General features: G+C 30.8%; 2 protein-coding genes across 4 annotated transcripts; one reads left to right on the top strand and one right to left on the bottom strand.

Moving 5' to 3' along the window:
• The first annotated feature begins 1,124 nt into the window (after positions 1–1,124).
• On the top strand, positions 1,125–6,931 carry LOC123298046 (bifunctional purine biosynthesis protein ATIC). Its single transcript, XM_044879936.1, has 7 exons — positions 1,125–1,278; positions 1,456–1,672; positions 1,737–2,012; positions 2,896–3,232; positions 3,850–4,098; positions 5,670–6,230; positions 6,747–6,931. The coding sequence occupies exons 1-7, from the start codon at positions 1,257–1,259 to the stop codon at positions 6,864–6,866; spliced, it is 1,782 nt and encodes a 593-aa protein (XP_044735871.1). The 5' UTR covers positions 1,125–1,256; the 3' UTR covers positions 6,867–6,931.
• Positions 6,932–9,535: 2,604 nt separating this feature from the next.
• Positions 9,536–17,185, bottom strand: LOC123298156 (protein RCC2 homolog). Of its 3 annotated transcripts, none has more exons than XM_044880085.1 (8): positions 17,104–17,185; positions 16,532–16,720; positions 16,106–16,463; positions 12,349–12,552; positions 11,708–11,874; positions 11,209–11,389; positions 10,945–11,123; positions 9,536–10,379 (listed from the first exon to the last, which is right to left on the bottom strand). In XM_044880085.1, exons 2-8 carry the CDS (start codon positions 16,718–16,720, stop codon positions 10,209–10,211), a joined length of 1,449 nt encoding a protein of 482 aa, XP_044736020.1. In that variant the 5' UTR covers positions 17,104–17,185; the 3' UTR covers positions 9,536–10,208. The 3 variants fall into 3 exon arrangements, with proteins under 3 accessions (XP_044736020.1, XP_044736012.1, XP_044736029.1); XM_044880077.1 differs by lacking the exon at positions 17,104–17,185 and adding an exon at positions 16,932–17,006; XM_044880094.1 differs by lacking the exon at positions 17,104–17,185 and adding an exon at positions 16,804–16,847.
• Between the last annotated feature and the right edge of the window lie 1,019 nt (positions 17,186–18,204).

Genomic DNA, 18,204 nt, shown 5'->3' with positions numbered 1-18,204 from the left:
AAAGGTAAAATATATGAGATTTTCTTTAGTTGAATAGTTTTTTGACAACTATCCGAAACGTTTCGTTTGGCAACCAGTACTATCTTAAAACCTTTCCGCTCTGTAGCCACTAAGGTTACTACCTCAAAGTTCCAGAATGTCGGGAGATTAACTAGAAAGTCAGAAAATAATAAAATTAATATAATTAAATCACCGAATCATAATACTGTACAATATTTTTGATGATTTGTACACCCAGTTTTTCCATAATTAAAAATTTAAATTATTATGCTTCAAATAGTCGAATTTACCTGAATTTGAAAAACAAATAATCCAAAAATCTCAGTATTTACTGGTTTCTGTGGAGTCTCCCGATCAAATCTGGAGAGGTGGAAACCCTTTTAGACACATCGGCTGGACGTGGCCAATGATAAAAATCAAGTAGTTTTATTGAAAGATATTAACCTTTGGCTTCAATTTTCAAAGTAAATTCTCACTAGCGAGTGCAATTTTTCTTCATATCATTGATATCTAAAAACGTCGATGGTGCCAATTTTATTTCACAACATGATTTACATTTGTTAAGAACTCTTGGAAAAATATCACAAAATTACGGTTATGATTTTTTGGGAAAAAATTTGGAAGATGAATTTTGTATAAATTGGAAGCTGAAAGCCTAGAAATCTTTGTTAAGAACTTCAAACGAAACAAGACTAGCATGAAAGGAACTTGTACAGCGAAGCGGTAATTAACAGCTATCATATAATATAGAGGTTGCATGAGTATTTCACACTAAATTTTCTTAAAGCATGTTCAAAATGTGGTTAAAAACCTACATCCAAAATTTACAATTATTTTTTTCTAGGAGCAGAAAATATACATTCTCCAAAAGTAAAAATTTGTCTTAAATTCAAGAAAATGTTGAATTTAGGTAGCTATTAAATTAGTTTGTGATGTTCAAAAAGTTGTTTATTTTGCATTAAATTTATTGATAAATGAGATAAATAAATCAAATATGATGTAATTTATTCCATCCATTAAATGATAAATATTTGTTTTGAACAACTTTTTGACCTTATTAAGCCCCCCGCAATATAAATAAGTTTATAAAAAAAATGTATTGATATAAACCCTTGATCTTGATTCAGAGCAGTTAGTGTTTATTGACCACTGTTATTGACTGCCGGCGTTTTATCTTTTTTGTGTAGTAATTTAACATTCAGTCTGTGGTTGTTAAGCTAATTACTTAATTCGACTTAACTCTTTTCAAATTAAAAATGGCATCTCCCGGCGATTTAGGTATAATTTTTCGTATTTATTACTATTCCTTTGTAGGATTTTAAATTAAAATTTTCAATTTCTCTCATATAATATTTCAACAAGTGGTTTGCTTAATTTTAAGGCCATTTTAATTTACATATTTTACCTAATTTAACACGTGATAGGTGTGTTAATTAGTTTGATTATTAATTACAGCTTTGTTAAGTGTATCAAATAAAACTGGTTTAATAACACTCGGAAAAAATTTAAGTGATCTTGGATTAACATTGGTAGCCAGTGGAGGAACTGCAAAATCTTTACGTGAAGCTGGTCTTAAAGTAAAAGATGTCTCAGAAATTACGGGTGCCCCAGAAATGTTGGGTGGACGTGTTAAAACACTCCACCCTGCTGTTCATGGGGGTATCTTATCTAGGTAATGCAAAATATTTATTTCAGAAATTTTATAAATTTTAATTAATCGTTTTATATGTATGCAGATTAATTTCATCAGATCTCGCTGATTTAGCTGCCCAAAAATATGATTTAATTCGAGTTGTTGTTTGTAATTTGTATCCATTTGTGGATACCGTTTCAAAAACAGGCGTAACAATAGAAGATGCAGTTGAAAATATTGATATTGGTGGGGTAACATTGTTACGTGCAGCTGCCAAAAATCATGCACGTGTCACAATTTTATGTGACCCAAATGATTATGATAAAGTTTTGGATGAAATGAAAAATTCAACGAATAAAGATACTTCATTAAACACTAGGTAAATTTTTAGAATTCCAAATGCATGCGTTATTTCAGTCGGAGAATCATAAAAAGGCCTTTCCCTTCTTATTATATCTTGAAGAAATTATTCTTTTCTCACGAAACAATATTATTTTATACAAAATATTTTGTCCTATTCATTCTACATAGTTTCAATCTCGAGACATCCCGGGAATACCTGTAGTAAGATTTTTTTTCAATTGTGCGCCCTTGTGTGTATATATTACAACCGTAAGGCTATTCGGACACTATCACGTGTCTAGCGACTGCCCGAACGTAAGAAAAAAACCAAATTGTAGTATTTTTTAGGTAGATTACGAATCCGTTATCGGAGATGGTGGAAAATTAATAGTTTTTACCTGTGATTGCGTTCATTCACTGATCCACGGGTTGGCCATGCCTTTAATGAGGTCGAGTTAGCACGGGTCTGCGGGTCTTTTTGCTTTTTGGTTAACCCTGTGATTGCGTTCACTCACTGATCTACGGGTTGGCCATGCCTTTAATGGGATCGAGTTAGCACGGATGTGCGGTTTTTTTTTTTGCTTTTTGGCTATGCCTGTGATTGCGTTCATTCGCTGATTCTCAGAAAAATTGAGAAAGGCTGGAAAAACTTCGATAATACCCTACTCTTGTTAATCATCTACTCCGAATTATCTTAACGTGGGACGCACGATAGTGTCTTAATAGCCTCATCCATATAAAAATTCTTAAAATACTTTTAAAATAATACAATAAATATCGAAGATATTTATAGGGCGCTCCTAAATTATCGTTGGAGTCGCATATGAAAAATATTTATTTCATTTCATCCCTGTAATTTTTGAATATGTGACTATGCTTTTGTCACCAGGAAATAACATGTAACATTTATATTTTTACAGGCAAACATTGGCGTTAAAAGCATTCACACATACAGCAGACTACGATTTAGCGATTTCTGATTATTTCCGTAAACAGTATTCAGCTGGTGAATCACAATTAACTTTACGTTATGGAATGAATCCTCACCAAAAACCCGCTCAATTATTTACTACTTTATCAAAATTACCATTGACAGTTGTTAATGGATCCCCAGGTTATATTAACCTATGTGATGCCCTAAATGGATATCAACTTGTTAAAGAATTAAAGCAAGCATTAGGATTACCAGCAGCTACAAGTTTTAAACATGTATCGCCAGCTGGAGCTGCAGTTGGAAATCCTTTAAATTTGGAACAAGTATGTTTTTTTTAATAATTTTTTTTATTATTCCGTACTCAAATTGACAAAATTTCAAAAAAAAAACCGACAAATATTTCGGATACGTACTGAATCCTAAACTCGTATTTGAAACATAGCTAAGAACACTCACTATTAAATTACAATCGGTTTATCCGTTCAGGAGTTTAAGAACTTCGATGCCACAGACACGTAGGGAGTTAAAAATGGTCTGCAACTGTGTTTCAAAAGCTTAAAAACAGAGACGGATTTAGGCTTAGACCTAGGGCAGAAACATTTAAGGGACGAAAAATTATAAAATTTAATAGTATTTAAAAGGCGTAGTTAAGTTTTTCGTGGTAGTTCAATCGACAGTGTCCTGTTAAGAGTCCGTTTTATTTCCCTTCTCAACTGTGCTTAAGTAAGTTTTAGGCGAACACAACAGTCAAGTCCCATGTAATCAAGATGGGCTTATCGTATCCATTCTTTCATTCGATAAATTACGGAACATCATGTTAGAAAGAAATACATTTCCCCGAAATATTATAACATTTTGTCTTATGAATAACTTTATTACGAAACACTGACTTTACAATTGTAATTTTTCACTTGGCTGATAATAAACTTTAATTTTTTAGGCAAAATTGTGTATGGTTGACGATTTATTAGAACAATTAACACCAATTGCAACTGCATATGCACGTGCCCGTGGTGCCGATCGTATGTCTTCATTTGGTGATTTTGTTGCATTAAGTGACGAATGTGATTTACCAACGGCTAGAATTATTTCACGTGAAGTATCTGATGGTATTATTGCTCCAAGTTACAGTGCCGAAGCTTTGGAAGTATTAAAGAAAAAGAAAAATGGAGGATATTGTATTTTACAGGTATTTAAAAAAAAATATTATTTTTAATCGAATATTTTTCTTGGGCAAAGTATTGGATGGATAGAAAAGTATTTTTCTGTTTAAAATTAAAAAGAAATAAATTTTGACGTCAAATTTTTAAACTTTGGCATGTTTCTTATCTTTGCAAAGGTCAATTTCAATAATATAATTTTATATGATAACAATTTATGATGTGTCGGATATCCGTTAGTTTTTTTCAGTTGTTACCACGTATGAAGAAAACATGCGTAAAAGATAAGTAGTAAGATAACGTTGTTCTTTTTTCCTCAGTATAGTACACAGAGTGTAAACAGAAAAAGATACTCCCTTTTTCTTTTAAAACTTAGTGTAAAGAAAACTTAGTGCGAGACATCTTCGGGTAAGAGGTGCTGTTTTAAACAGATGAAGCTATAGGATTCTGACAGACGCCACACAAAATGCTCACATCTTCTTCGTCGGAATTGCTCCCAATAATGATAGAACCAATGTTTCGGGTCCAAACATTCTATTCATTCTATATAAACACCATTCTGTAGGTTCAAATAACATGCATGGTTTCATCGTCCTCCATACAAGCCCTACAAGCGGGATCATCAAAGATCCCAATGTTATGAAGGTGATAGTTCAATCAACAGTGTCCTGTCAAGAACCCCACCACCCTTCTCACGGAACATCTTGCTATGAGAATATCAGATGAAAGGGGCGTTTGAGAAGACCACTCTTTTGCCAACTAATCCGCTGCTTCATTCCCTTTAACGCCAGAGTGGCTCAGTACCCCGATCAGTCTGACTGTGTTGTTCAGTGCCAGGCGATTCAGCTTCTCGAATCATTCACAGGCTATCTTCGTTTGGAATCTTGAAGTCTCAAGGGCCCGAATTGCGGACTGCCTGAGTAGATACTAATATGTTCCACACTCTAACCTGTCATATATTAACGTGTCATTAAAATCGTCGGATATTGACCAAGTGGAATCGATTTTTTTATTCTGGGTACATAAACTCCCGCAACAGATAGATCTCTGGCCCTTGACCCATCCGTAATAAGATCTAATAGTCTTTGCCATGTTTTTAACACACCATAACCTTTCCTAGCTGTTTAGTGAGCCGATACAGATAATAAAGTCTTCAATTAGACACAATTTTGATGGGTACAATTTGAGAGCATCCCTAATTGAATAAAACAACAACCACGCAAATCGCATCAGAAATCTTCTGGGAGTATACACACATTAAAAAGGATACAAAATTGAAAATACCTAATTCATTCAAAAAATTTTACCAGTATTTCTTGAGAACATAACAAGACATTTTTGTTCTTGTTTCCATGAACTGAAAAAATTTTCCATGCCAACAACTCCTCCGACGTTATCAATAATTCATAGACAGACTTTTATGGGTGTTTGCGTATACATGTGAAAAGTGGGGATATCTAAGGGCAATGATTGATTATATTACTAAAAATAGATAAACATTTATTATTATAAATAATTTAATAAATTAATGATTTCTGTAAAAAAACATATTTTTCTGTTTACGATAAATTTTATCACATATTATTTTGTTTTTTTACAGATTGACCCCACCTATGAACCTAAACCAATCGAACAAAAAATCTTGTTTGGTTTAACATTAGAACAACAACGTAATAATGCCATAATCGATAAGACATTATTCTCAAATATTGTAACAAAAAATAAAAGCTTACCAGAATCAGCTGTACGTGATTTAATTGTTGCAACAATTGCATTAAAATACACGCAAAGTAATTCAGTATGTTATGCACGAGATGGGCAAGTGATTGGAATCGGTGCTGGTCAACAATCACGTATTCATTGTACACGTTTAGCTGGTGAAAAAGCTGATAATTGGTGGTTGCGTCAACATCCAAATGTATCTGGCATGAAGTTTAAGAAAGGTGTTAAGCGGGCTGAAATCTCAAATTGTATTGATAATTATGTGAATGGTACCGTTGGTAAGGATATGGATGCTGCATTATTTGCATCCATGGTAGAAGTTGTCCCGAAACCATTAACTGAAGCTGATAAACAAGAACATATGAAAAAATTGTCTGGTGTTGCGTTAGGATCTGATGCATTCTTCCCATTCAGAGATAATATTGATCGAGCTAGATTGGTTAGTATAAGAATTCAATTTCTAATTCGTATGATCCTCTGAAAAGTTTTGTGATCGTGAGAGTTTTTGATCATAACGATCTAAGGAACATTTTGGGGACGGCTTTTGATCAGAATGATCCAAAGAATATTTTGGGGTGGTTTAGAAAAAGTTTCACAGAAAGTCATTTTTCTATCTAATATTGCGGAATCCTTTAAGGATCGAAATTTAGATTAAACGAGATGGGTCTATCATCAATTTTAACCTGTCAACAGTTTTCACTTGAAAAATGAATTTTTCGTGTTTGAAATGTCTTTATATTTACAAGTATAATAGAATAATCGAATTTGCGAAAGGATGTATTAGTTGGGGTATAAAAATTTAATCAATGATAGAAATACTTCAATAAAATCGATTATTTCTTAGTTCAATTTAAAGGAACTCCAATTTTTTATTAAGTAATCATATTCGCTATAAATTGCTTTCTTATTGTAACTTTTAAGAAAACGTAATAATTTTATTCTTTTTTGTTAACAGAGCGGCGTATCCTACGTTGGAAGTCCAGCAGGTTCAACCAATGATCAAGCTGTCATTGATGCATGTAATGAACATGATATTGTATTAGCTCACACTAATTTACGATTGTTCCATCATTAAAAATCACTCTCCTAATTTACTTCTTTTTTATATTATATTTTATCAAAGATAAGATGCCATATACATCATAAAATTAATTTGCATATTTGTATTGCAAAATTTATTCATTTATTATTTTAATATTGTTAATTTTTATATAAAAATTTTTTCAAATAAATATTAGTTAAAAATATAATGAAACTAATCAATTATTTTAAAATAGACCCAGTGCATGTCATATACAAATAAACTTGCGGTTCCCGTTCGAAATTTCAAACAGTTATACCTAGGCGAAAAATGATTGGAGCGTTTTGAAATTTCGAGAAAATAGAGTCATAATTGTTAATTTCGAACAACATTTTTTAGTAACATTTTGTCAACTTATAAAAAGGAAGGTTAGTTTACCAAAAAGAAAAAAGTGATTCCAAATTTTTGGCTACCTTGTATATTATTAAAAAGTTTTAAATATACCTACATACTTCTAAGAATAAGCAAAACTTCTTATAAAGAATGACCTTTTTTCTTAAAATGCAAAATAAGAAAATTTACAAGTATAGTTACCTCTATCCGGGGACACACTGATATATCACGACTTCTCTCCAACATAATTTTGCACGAAAGTCTATCGATTACTACTTTCGAAAATTTACTCCAACTTTCTACTCGAATTGTTTTTGGAAAGCCCTAAAAATTTTCTAAGAACAAACAACTGTGTTTTGAAAAGAAAGAACAATAATAAATATTTTACAAAAATTTGTAATTTAATGTAAATATTAAAGTATAAAAAAAAATTAAAATTACAATTTAAAAAATAAAAATAATTACACATCGAAAGTATCCATTCAATCGAACGATGGTAAATTAAGTTTTACAAAAGTTTCCCACAAAAAAAAAAGTAAATTAATGAATAAATTATTATAAAAAATAATTATGTTTAAAAACTACACATTCAAAAAAGCTACAACTGATCACAGTTTTAAAACGGCTGTAGCTGAAAAAATTATTCAAATTTGAAAAACATATCAAATTGAATAATTTGAAATTTAAAATCAAGGGATGTATATACGTTTTATAATATTTAATATGAAAATTAGCCTTTTTCGAATAAAATTGATTGTGATTAACCAATTAAATCGATTGCAAGTACTTCAAAAAAAAAACTGTCATACATTTGTATAAACCGTTCCTTGATTATTTTCTAAAACTTTGATTTTTGAAGTGCTTGCAAGTGATTTTTTCAGTTAAACGAACTCATAATCGAGAATTTTACAATTTACAAGTTAATATATTTAATAGTTTTATTATGCATATGAATGAGATAACGTAATAAAAGCATTGTTTTAACAAATAATTAAGTACCAATTAAGGCACGTATCTGTTCAATATATTTCAAATAAGCAATGACTATTTAACCAATGAAATTAGGGAAAATATGGGATGATGTGCCTTAAAAATGTGCTTGTTTATTCTGTTTCTTAGAATAAGGAAATTTGTAGTAAAATTTACAATCTTGAGTTTTTAATCATGACAATTTGAAAGATAGGAATATTACTCAACATTTTTGTTAGAAAAAATCAACCAAGGCTTACGTTTATCTTCTTATTAGTGTATAAAAAAACAGATATCCAGATCCGTGCGCACAGAGAGGATTTTGGGGATCAAAATCTCCTCATTGAGAACCTCTCCACATAAATTTGAAATAACAATATAGTCCTGTAAATGCAGTCATTTAAAATTTCGATTTTTAATCGAGTACTTCACACAGAAAACCAGGATCTTGAGGAGGCTACCGAACTGGCTGACGTGAAGTATGCGAAATTTGCGATGAATACAACATGGAATTGCAGGCGTCAAGTCGACTCAATGCTCGAATGTACAGACTAATTATGCTATTCCCAACAAAATGAAAAGTATTGATTAAGACTTTTGCGCTCAACTTTTTAAACCATACTTTTCAATTTTGCACGATAATTTCCGTGACATTTGAGTCGAAGAAGTTAAATTTTGGCGAAAACTAGTTGCCGGACAAGACGTCAAAAATTCACTTGAAGCATTCGATATTTGCAATGAGTTTCTAAATGCACCACTAAAGATTGAACCCCCCCCCCCTCCCTGCTCTTTGGTTGATTCCTGCACACAGGTCTGTGGATATCTATTTATTTTATGATTGTCACTTCAAAAGTTTTCAAAACGGCACATTATCGAGAATTTTTACAAATGAAAAATGATTCAAGTTCAAAATAATGATAAAGAAAAAGAAAAAAACAAATAAAATGTCTTCGATTATTGAACATTTAATTTACAAATTTCGATTTGAAACTTGAAACAAAATTTATCCATTTAAATAAATCACAAAAATTCATATTCAAAAATCACAAAAAAAAATTAAGTCCGGGGTTAAATAGTCATAAATCGGGGAAGATATAATAATGTAATATTTTAAAACAAAAAAACGATGTTTTATTTTTTTATAAAATACTGATGTATATTATTTGCTGTCATTTAATAATAATTTCAAATACATTTTTTATTATTGTTACTTTTTTTTTTGTTAAAAAATTATTTTGAGGTAGTTGCAGAGTAACAAATTATTTTAACGATTTTTGAAAATTTTCAAAACCTCTTCGCAACGAAATAAACATATCAATATTAACACGGCAATAATTTCAGTTAGAAGAGTGCTCTATTTCTCCTAGACATTTTCAAAATCTAAATCCAGGACCGTCTTTACTCGAGGGGTGCAAACTATCTTCCAGCCGATTGCCCAATATGGTTAATACGGCCCTGATATTGATCGACTGATATTGCATGTAATATTCCCTTAAAGTAGTACGAGCACCAAGGCTCAAGGCCCAAGGCTTAGATTTAGGATTAAAAGTATTTGTACCTAACTTTGATGACGAATTTTGTTTTAACTTCAAGAATGTAGTCGAAAAATATGATTAAAATTTTTCGATATCTCCTAATTTCCTATATGACGGCTTATCAGTCAATTTATATTCAAAGATTCGTTTTATTTTTCAAAATAATAACCAAAAAAATGCAACTTTAAAACAATATTTTCTCGTGTTTAATATTTATATGTTCACTAATAGATAGTTTATTTTATTGGCAGGGTTCGAAGATTATTATTATACGAATGACATCGTAATTATCGGAGGGAACTGGCTAATTCCTGTTAAATTATTTTTGGTGAGGTTTATGAATGAAGAATACCTCAAAATTCATATCACCAATAATTGATCAAATCTAAATAAATGGGATTGATTATTATTACGTATCCTGAGTATACTAAACAAGGATAAATATTATTATGCGCAAAAGGATTGATTGCTTGATTGTGTAATATTGGAATTATTTAGTTTATGGTTCGAATAATGGGAATTTTTCTAATTTTGCAGCTAATTCAGGAGTATTATCATTTACAATGAACAAACTGTGTGAATAACCCAAACTAATCGATAATACTTGTACACCTTCAAAACGATTCACTTCTTTTGGTACAGTTGATGATTTTGTAACTTCGCCAAGCGCCTAAAATAAAAAATAAAAATAGAGGTTTTGATAAAAAATATACAGTAAGGAAAATCGAATCTAATACATGTGATTTTAGCGTTGAAATAAATAACTATGCCTTCAAAATTCAATTCTAGGGACCTATAATATATTTTTATCATTTTCCTGGCATTTTTAGCTTTTTCTGGTTGATTGCCACCCTGATTTTGGTTTATTACGATACTTAAACTTAACATTATTTATTTAAAATTATGTATTTTCCTGTGCTAATATTGTCCAAGTTTTTATCTTGTATTCGACAATGTGCCTTTTCCAGGATATTTGAATCGTTGCTCACAGTATCCTAAATCCGTAGCTTTTAGAATCCACAGCATTAATTTTTGCTTAATTCACCTCTGGATGTAGTTCGTTCTACAAAACGAACTTTTAAGATAAAATTTTTCATTACTTACATTTGATGGAGCAATTTTGAAATCAAATTCGAGCCTTTACAATCAAACATCTCCCAATAAAAACGATGAAATATTTAAAAATACCTTTGAAAAAATAGAATATAGTATCTTTTTTGTTTTCTTAAACTTACCAATTCTCCATAAGTGGGCGAACAACCCCATGCAATAACGCTATTATCAGCTGCAATCATGATACTTGTATTACCAACCCCAATATGTTTAATATCCCATCCAGCTAAGTCTTGTACAGGTTTTGGATACATATTAGCTTCACCGGTACGTTTGGTTTGTCCAAACATGAATAAACTGCCTGTAAAAACAATAAAAGTTTATTTCGGATACCCAGTTTTTGTTTTACTTCTTGTGAAATCTCTAAAAAAAACTGTAATATTTACCAAAATCAGATATAGCCAAACTGAAAGTAGAGCCACAATACACACTACGAACACCACGATTTTGTGAATCAAAATATTTAATAAGTCGTGGTACGAATTCATCTTTTGGTTCAGCATGCCCTAAACGTCCAAAACCACCAAATCCCCATGAAAATACACGTTTTTTCGAATCAATTGCTACCTAAAATAATCAAAACATTTGCTAATATTATACCTTTGTTTTAATAGTAAAATATTTAAAGCAGGTGTAGTATTTGACAAGTCTTCAGAACGACTGGAAATTTGAGAAATTGTCCAGGTTGAGTTTTTTCCTCAATGAAAACGCCTTTGGAAGAGAATGCTTTTCCAAAGCCTTTAGAAGAGAAGTTCTAGAATATGAACATTTACCTAGAGGAAAAAGCTATTAAGTATTTTCTTGAAAATATCTAGCGGTTTCGCAATTACTGTCAAATATTTCGCCTGACTTAGATCTCTTTTAAATAAAAAAAAAATTGTTTACCGTATGATTTGTACCACACGCAAAATCAACAATTTCTGTAACGTCCACAGGTGTAACATGACCATCTTTAGTTTTTTCTATATAGAGAACAACACGCTTTGGACTTGGTTCATAATGGAAACCGAGTTTGGTTGATGTTTGGAAAAATTTTCCATCAGTATTATGACCTATTACAAATAAAATGTAAATTTATAATCCATTTTTCACTACAATAATATAGTAGAACCTCGATAGTTCAAACCTTTGTGTTCCTAAAATTCCTTTAATTTAAGAAAAAAGGTCAATGTACAAATTTTTTGTTTGAAAATTTGAAGTTTAATTTGCAAAAAAAAACGAGGAATTACAGACATTTCAGTGAGATTAAATAGTCTGACTGGATAAGACAACATTTAGAATTAAATGTTTACGTTTCTTTTTTCAGAAATTTTGCAGCTCTAGACACTAGTCCTTTCTGCCCCTAGTGTAAATCCAACTTAATAATAGTATAAGAGCTTGGCAACATCACGAAAAATTTGATTTCAGGTCGGCTAAATTTTTAATAATTGTTTTCTTATTGAAAATAGATAGGAATGAAGTATGCATGGCACCGTTTTATTTGGACTTTATCGAGGTTCTATTATATTATTTTTGTTATTACTAACCAAGTTGACCATACTCGGGTAAACCAAATGTATGAAGACCACCTTTACAATCTAGAATAACTGAAAATTCTGCACCACAACCAACTTTAATGATTGGTGCTCCACGATAATTAATACGTGTAGGTTTTAAAACACTTGGTGTAACTGTACCAATTCCACATTGTCCAGATTTATTATCACCACAAGCGTACACGGTGCCAGTATCTAGATATAATACGAAAATAATTTTAAGGGCGTTATTTTTTTTTATTTTTTAAAGCCATTTGAAATTATTGCAGTTTAAATATGCTGCATAACTCTGCTTATGAGTTCAAATTTCCCAAAAATTTCATCAATTTTTAAGGAAACCTGAAAAAATTGAAATTCTGATACATTTATAATGCTTATATCATTATCAATTTGTAGATATAACGGGTGCGCCATCTTTTATCTCGATAAGTAAACATTGAATTGTTTCCGCTAGAGAATATGTACTGGACCTAGCAATATTTGAAAGAGAATATATATTAGTCATCAGAATTTGCTTCCAAAAAGCAGGTTCAGTGCCAACCGTTGGTACGACTAGAACGATAATAAAGGGCCTGTTGTCGACCTTCCACTGTTTCGTGCTCAACAAAATTTGACACTAACGCTGAATAGTGTTGTCAGGCGGTTTCTGTTGGCCACGACATTTTCGACAATATGCACGTTGAGTTAACACAACTGAACGACTATTTTCAATGTATAGCATCACTATTTCGGAGCGTCATTTCATGGTTAAAATTGTACTGAATTGACGTTTTAAAAACATGCCTAATCAACCCAATCGGTTGTCAAATGTCAAAGTTATTCAATCTTTATATACCGACATAAAAGATGGTACACTCTGTAGATCTTATATGTGAAATAAAACCTAGCTCGAGTTATCACTGAGTTTTCATAGTCCTGAAATTTATCTGATCTAAGATCACACTGTGTCCTACGTCCATCTGTTTGTACCCAAAATGGATTTTTTTTTTAAATTTTTGATGAAATACGTTTTTATCGATTTAATAATTTAAAGAAATGACCGCAAAAAATTAACTTAATATTTTGGTTAATTGTTTTTAAGAAAGTTTATATACAATTTTTTCTTTTAACCTTGGTAGTATACTCATCTGCTAATGGTATGTATGTCGCAGCCAACTAGCTTAATTAGCCGTTTAATTAACAGCCTAGCCTTTTTCATATCCTAGTCATATTAATTAAGTTAAAATTTCTGCCACCTGACACTGAAATCCACACACTGTCAATATGGCGTCGGCAAGCAACAATATTGTTGATGTTACTTACAGTTTGATTGCGTTTACGTAAAAAAAAAAGACAATGAAGAGTGTATTGACAAAAAGTTGGAACTAAGTATGGTACTATTAAAAACTGGTTTTCAAACCAGAATTTGCGAATGGCAAGAGTTGCAGCACTCAGATACAAAAAACTATGGCGACGAAATTTCAGAGAGTCTAATTTCTTTGAGTGGGGCTGTGGCAAGTCAGTAACCTAAAATATTTCAAGAATAAGTCTTAAAAACTTTTAAAAAGTCTTGGAAACTCTAAAAAAGTCTTAGGAACTCTGAATAATTTTGAATTTCTAAACGTTTTTGGACTGTTTAATTCAGATTGGATAACTCTGAATTAGACAGCCCAAAAACGTTTAGAAATTCAGAGTTCCTAAGACTTTTTCAGATTTTCTAAGACTTATTCTTTCTTCAAATATTTTATCCACCAACGAAGGTCTACTCTCGTTAAGAAAAAGACTGTTTAATTCAGATTGAATAACTCTGAATTAAACAGCCCAAAAATGTTTAGAAATTCAGAGTTCCTAAGACTTTTTCAGAGTTTTTAAGACTTATTCTTTCTTCAAATATTTTATCCACCAACGAAGGTCTACTCTCGTTAAGAAAAAGACTGTTTAATTCAGATTGAATAACTCTGAATTAAACAGCCCAAAAATGTTTAGAAATTCAGAGTTCCTAAGACTTTTTCAGAGTTTTTAAGACTTATTCTTTCTTCAAATATTTTATCCACCAACGAAGGTCTACTCTCGTTAAGAAATAACCTGATCGAAACATGTCAAAGATATTTCGAATTAAAATTTCTACTCCTATTCACCATTTCTGTTGTTTTTGACTTTTGGAACATCCTGTTTATGAAATTAAAAATAATTTTTTATTTTACGCAAGGGAATACGAATGCCTACGTAAAATTAATAGCAAATAAGGATTGCTAACTGGTAAAGAAACAAGATGGACGTAATCACACTGTAGTATCTTCAACTAATTCTCGATAACATCAAAATGTAAAGGATAATTAAAATTTATAAAAACCTTAAAAACTACAATTTTTCACAAAAAGAATTTAATGTAAATCAAATTTTTACTGATAAAAAAAATTATTGTTTTAAGTTTGATTTAGTTTAAATTTACTCATGGCAATATTTGTGAAAAATAATTCTTTAAGTACTTTATATCAAAATTTTAAGTTCTTTTACCTTAATGTTATTTAAACTAATTATCCAGTCAAATTACACTTTGAATGTTACAAAAATTCCCATAGAGCTAAAAATTGGTATGCATGTTCAGGATACTATTATAAATGAATTGTAAAAAGTCCCCATCAATCCCCCTTGTGCAAAAAATTTTATTGAGGGAGGGAAGTTTGCAAAAATAGGTTTTTCGGGTTTTTCAGCAAAACGATGAGTTTAATAACAAAAATAGTTCAGACAAAAATTTTAGATCGTTCAATTTGCTGCAAAATGTGTCTCTGCACTTTTTTTCATAAGTGCTGCCATTTCCGTGATATAGCAATTCGTAATATGCACGTTTATATACATTTTTGAAGCGTTATACGAGTAAAAATATGAGTCCCTATATCTTATACATACAAATTTTAAAATTTTTAGAATATAAATCAACGTCAAGAACTCCGTCCCTATTTTTATTTAGTAGCATGGCCTGAGTAACATCTGTCTTTCATTCAATTGTCAGCGTGATGATGCTCGTATACCTGCCACGTATCAAGGGTCTCATACTCCACAAAATATTGTTAGTCGTAAGTATTGAAAGAGATGGTGAATTTTCGGAGTATCTAAAAGACCAGACATCTGTAAAAATTCATGTGCAGTGTCGAAAAAATCATACTCGAAAGAGTAGCATTGATGCTGTGAAAAGACAGCGCCAAGAAGAAGAAGCTGGTTCATCAAAAATAAGTCCTCATATTTTTACTCGTATAACGGTTCAAAAATGTATTACAAAAAAAATAATTTGTTCAATTCATAGAAACGCTATATCACAAAAATGGCAATACTTATGAAAAAAGGTGTAGAAGCACTTATGGTAGAGAATCGGATTATCTATAATTTTTGTCGGAACTATTTTTGCTGTGAAACTCATCGTTTTGCTAAAAAAAGCGAAAAGCCTATTTTTGCAAACTTCCCCCCTCAATAAAATTTTTTACACAAGTGGGATTGATGGGGACTTTTCACAATTCATTTATAATAGTATTCTGAACATTCATACCAATTTTTAGCTCTATGGGAATTTTTTTAACCTTACTTTTATTTTATGGACTAATTTGACTGGATAATAATATTATTTCTAATTTTACAAATACGATAAGAATAAAATTTATCCAAAACCCATCCCTTTAAACTGCCTACCTAAATAAAAACCTAACGTGAACTTAGCTAATGAAATTTTAAGAAATTTACGCCTCAAGTCCAAATTTTTAGAAAAATGATTTACCAGTCAAAAATAATGTATGATTTCGTCCACAAGCGGCTCCAATAATATTATGTTCAACCAATTCAGCCACTTCAGTTGGTACATCACGAGTTTTTGTATCATTATGACCTAATTGTCCCATCTGGTTCCGTCCGAATGTCATTGCTTTACCTTCTTCGGTAACAACAACCGTATGTGCCGCATTACAACCCGAAACGGCATAACGTATTCGTAAATCAGTAAAACGATGTGGAATGTACAGATTTGGTTGAACTCTAGCCGGTCCTTTTTTCGCATTTAATTTACCAGTTAATTCCCAACTAACTAGACCGCAGATAAGTAATTGACCTGCAGGTTTTATCATCGTTTTTAACAATTCCTAAATATCAAAACAATTTTAGCGGGAGTAAATTTTTTTTTTAAATAATCTTAAAATCATTAACTTACTTCCGGTAATTTTGTGGGTTCCTCGAGATCATGACCAGGAATTAAAACTTCATCAGCTTGATGTCCACCACCGGTTTCGACATCACTATCGTTACTTAAATCTGATTCCATATCACTGTCATCTTGTTGTTTTTTACCTCGTTTCACTGGTTTCTTAGCAGGTGCTCGCTTTCTCTTATTGCTCGACATCTTAATTAATAAATTAAGTAAAATTTGAATTCAATAATTTAAAAACAATTTAACAGAATAATAATTAATTTAGAAATTAATACGGTTTATTTTTGTATTAATGGAAGTCAGAAAGCTAATTGATGGACGCTTTGTTAGGAGTATGAACAAGTACACCTCTCTTAAAAATATTTTGGAATAATTAAAATAAAAAAAAAACTATTATAAATACCTCGTTAAAGAAATTAAAAAAATCAAAATACACACAATATATTATTTACAAATAAGTTTTTAAAAAAAAATAAATATTTAAATTTACTTTAAAAGATAAAATTTAAAAAAAACAAACAATAATATTTTTAAATTTTATTAAAGAAAGTTGAAGTAGGTAGTCCTTCGTTTACCGGTATATGAAGACAGAAGTGGAGGGAAGAAATATAACATTAATAAAATAACCAACTGATTGGTTGTAAAATTCGTCTGTCGGCTTTGTATTCATAATTTATCCAATATTAAAAAATAAAAGCACTATATTTTAACTCCGTTTTATATCGTTTACAAATAATCGGCTAGCTGTCGCTGTTATCTATCAATCCCTTAAAATGTTTGCATCCAACCGAAATAAGCGTGTGGTATCTCAATTGTACCGGCACCCTGAATATCAACAAGATGTTTTTTCTTTATGATACATAGGGGGCCGATCCAATGTCATATTACCTAACGTTCATTTCGGCTAAACACAACCATTTTTAGATAATAGACCATTTATTTTTAAATAGAATGCTCACACCAGATGGCTTATATGAATAAACCATAGATAAAATAAATACTATTACAATATCTTCGGAATAAACAAAGAAAGATATATAGAGCATTTACTTAAAAAGGTGTTAAGTTCACAAATTAAAACTAGATGTCCTAAGAAAAAAAATTATAGATTTTATTATATAGGCAATTAACATACAGAACTGTATAATATAAAGCACAGCTATCATTGAACATTTATTATCTTCTTCTGTCTGGTAATGAAATAGTTTGTCTTTAAATCTAATAATTTCATTTTGAATTGAAGTTTATCATTAATTTTATTAATAAATTCAGAAAAAAAAAAATTTATTATCTTAAAAGTATAGTAATTTCTTTCAAACAAGATTTTATTTTATAGACTTAATTGGTTACAAAGTAAAGGGTGTCCGACATAAACGCTGATTTTAAAATATCCATCATTTTCTTATAGACCGTGGGACACCACGGATTCTTTTAAATGATAAATTCATACTTAAAACTTGATAAAATAAATCCTTCATAACTTTCCCTCTCTATCTTTCTCCACACTGCTTATTTACCAAAAATTTGCTTGTGTATTGTTGTAGATTTCAAAAAAATTTTGAGAGCTAATAATTTTCAATACATATACGCATAGAAATAATACAGATAGAGAAAGCCAAGGGTCTGCTAGCCTGTAAGTGGATGCGATACGTGCATCGAGAGAGAAGGTTACTAGT

This window comes from Chrysoperla carnea, chromosome 1 (genome assembly GCF_905475395.1).
Source record: "Chrysoperla carnea chromosome 1, inChrCarn1.1, whole genome shotgun sequence".
In the NCBI taxonomy this organism is placed as follows: Eukaryota; Metazoa; Arthropoda; class Insecta; order Neuroptera; family Chrysopidae; genus Chrysoperla; species Chrysoperla carnea.
Note: the sequence above shows the minus strand (reverse complement) of the source record. Positions and strands in the feature narration are given on the sequence as shown.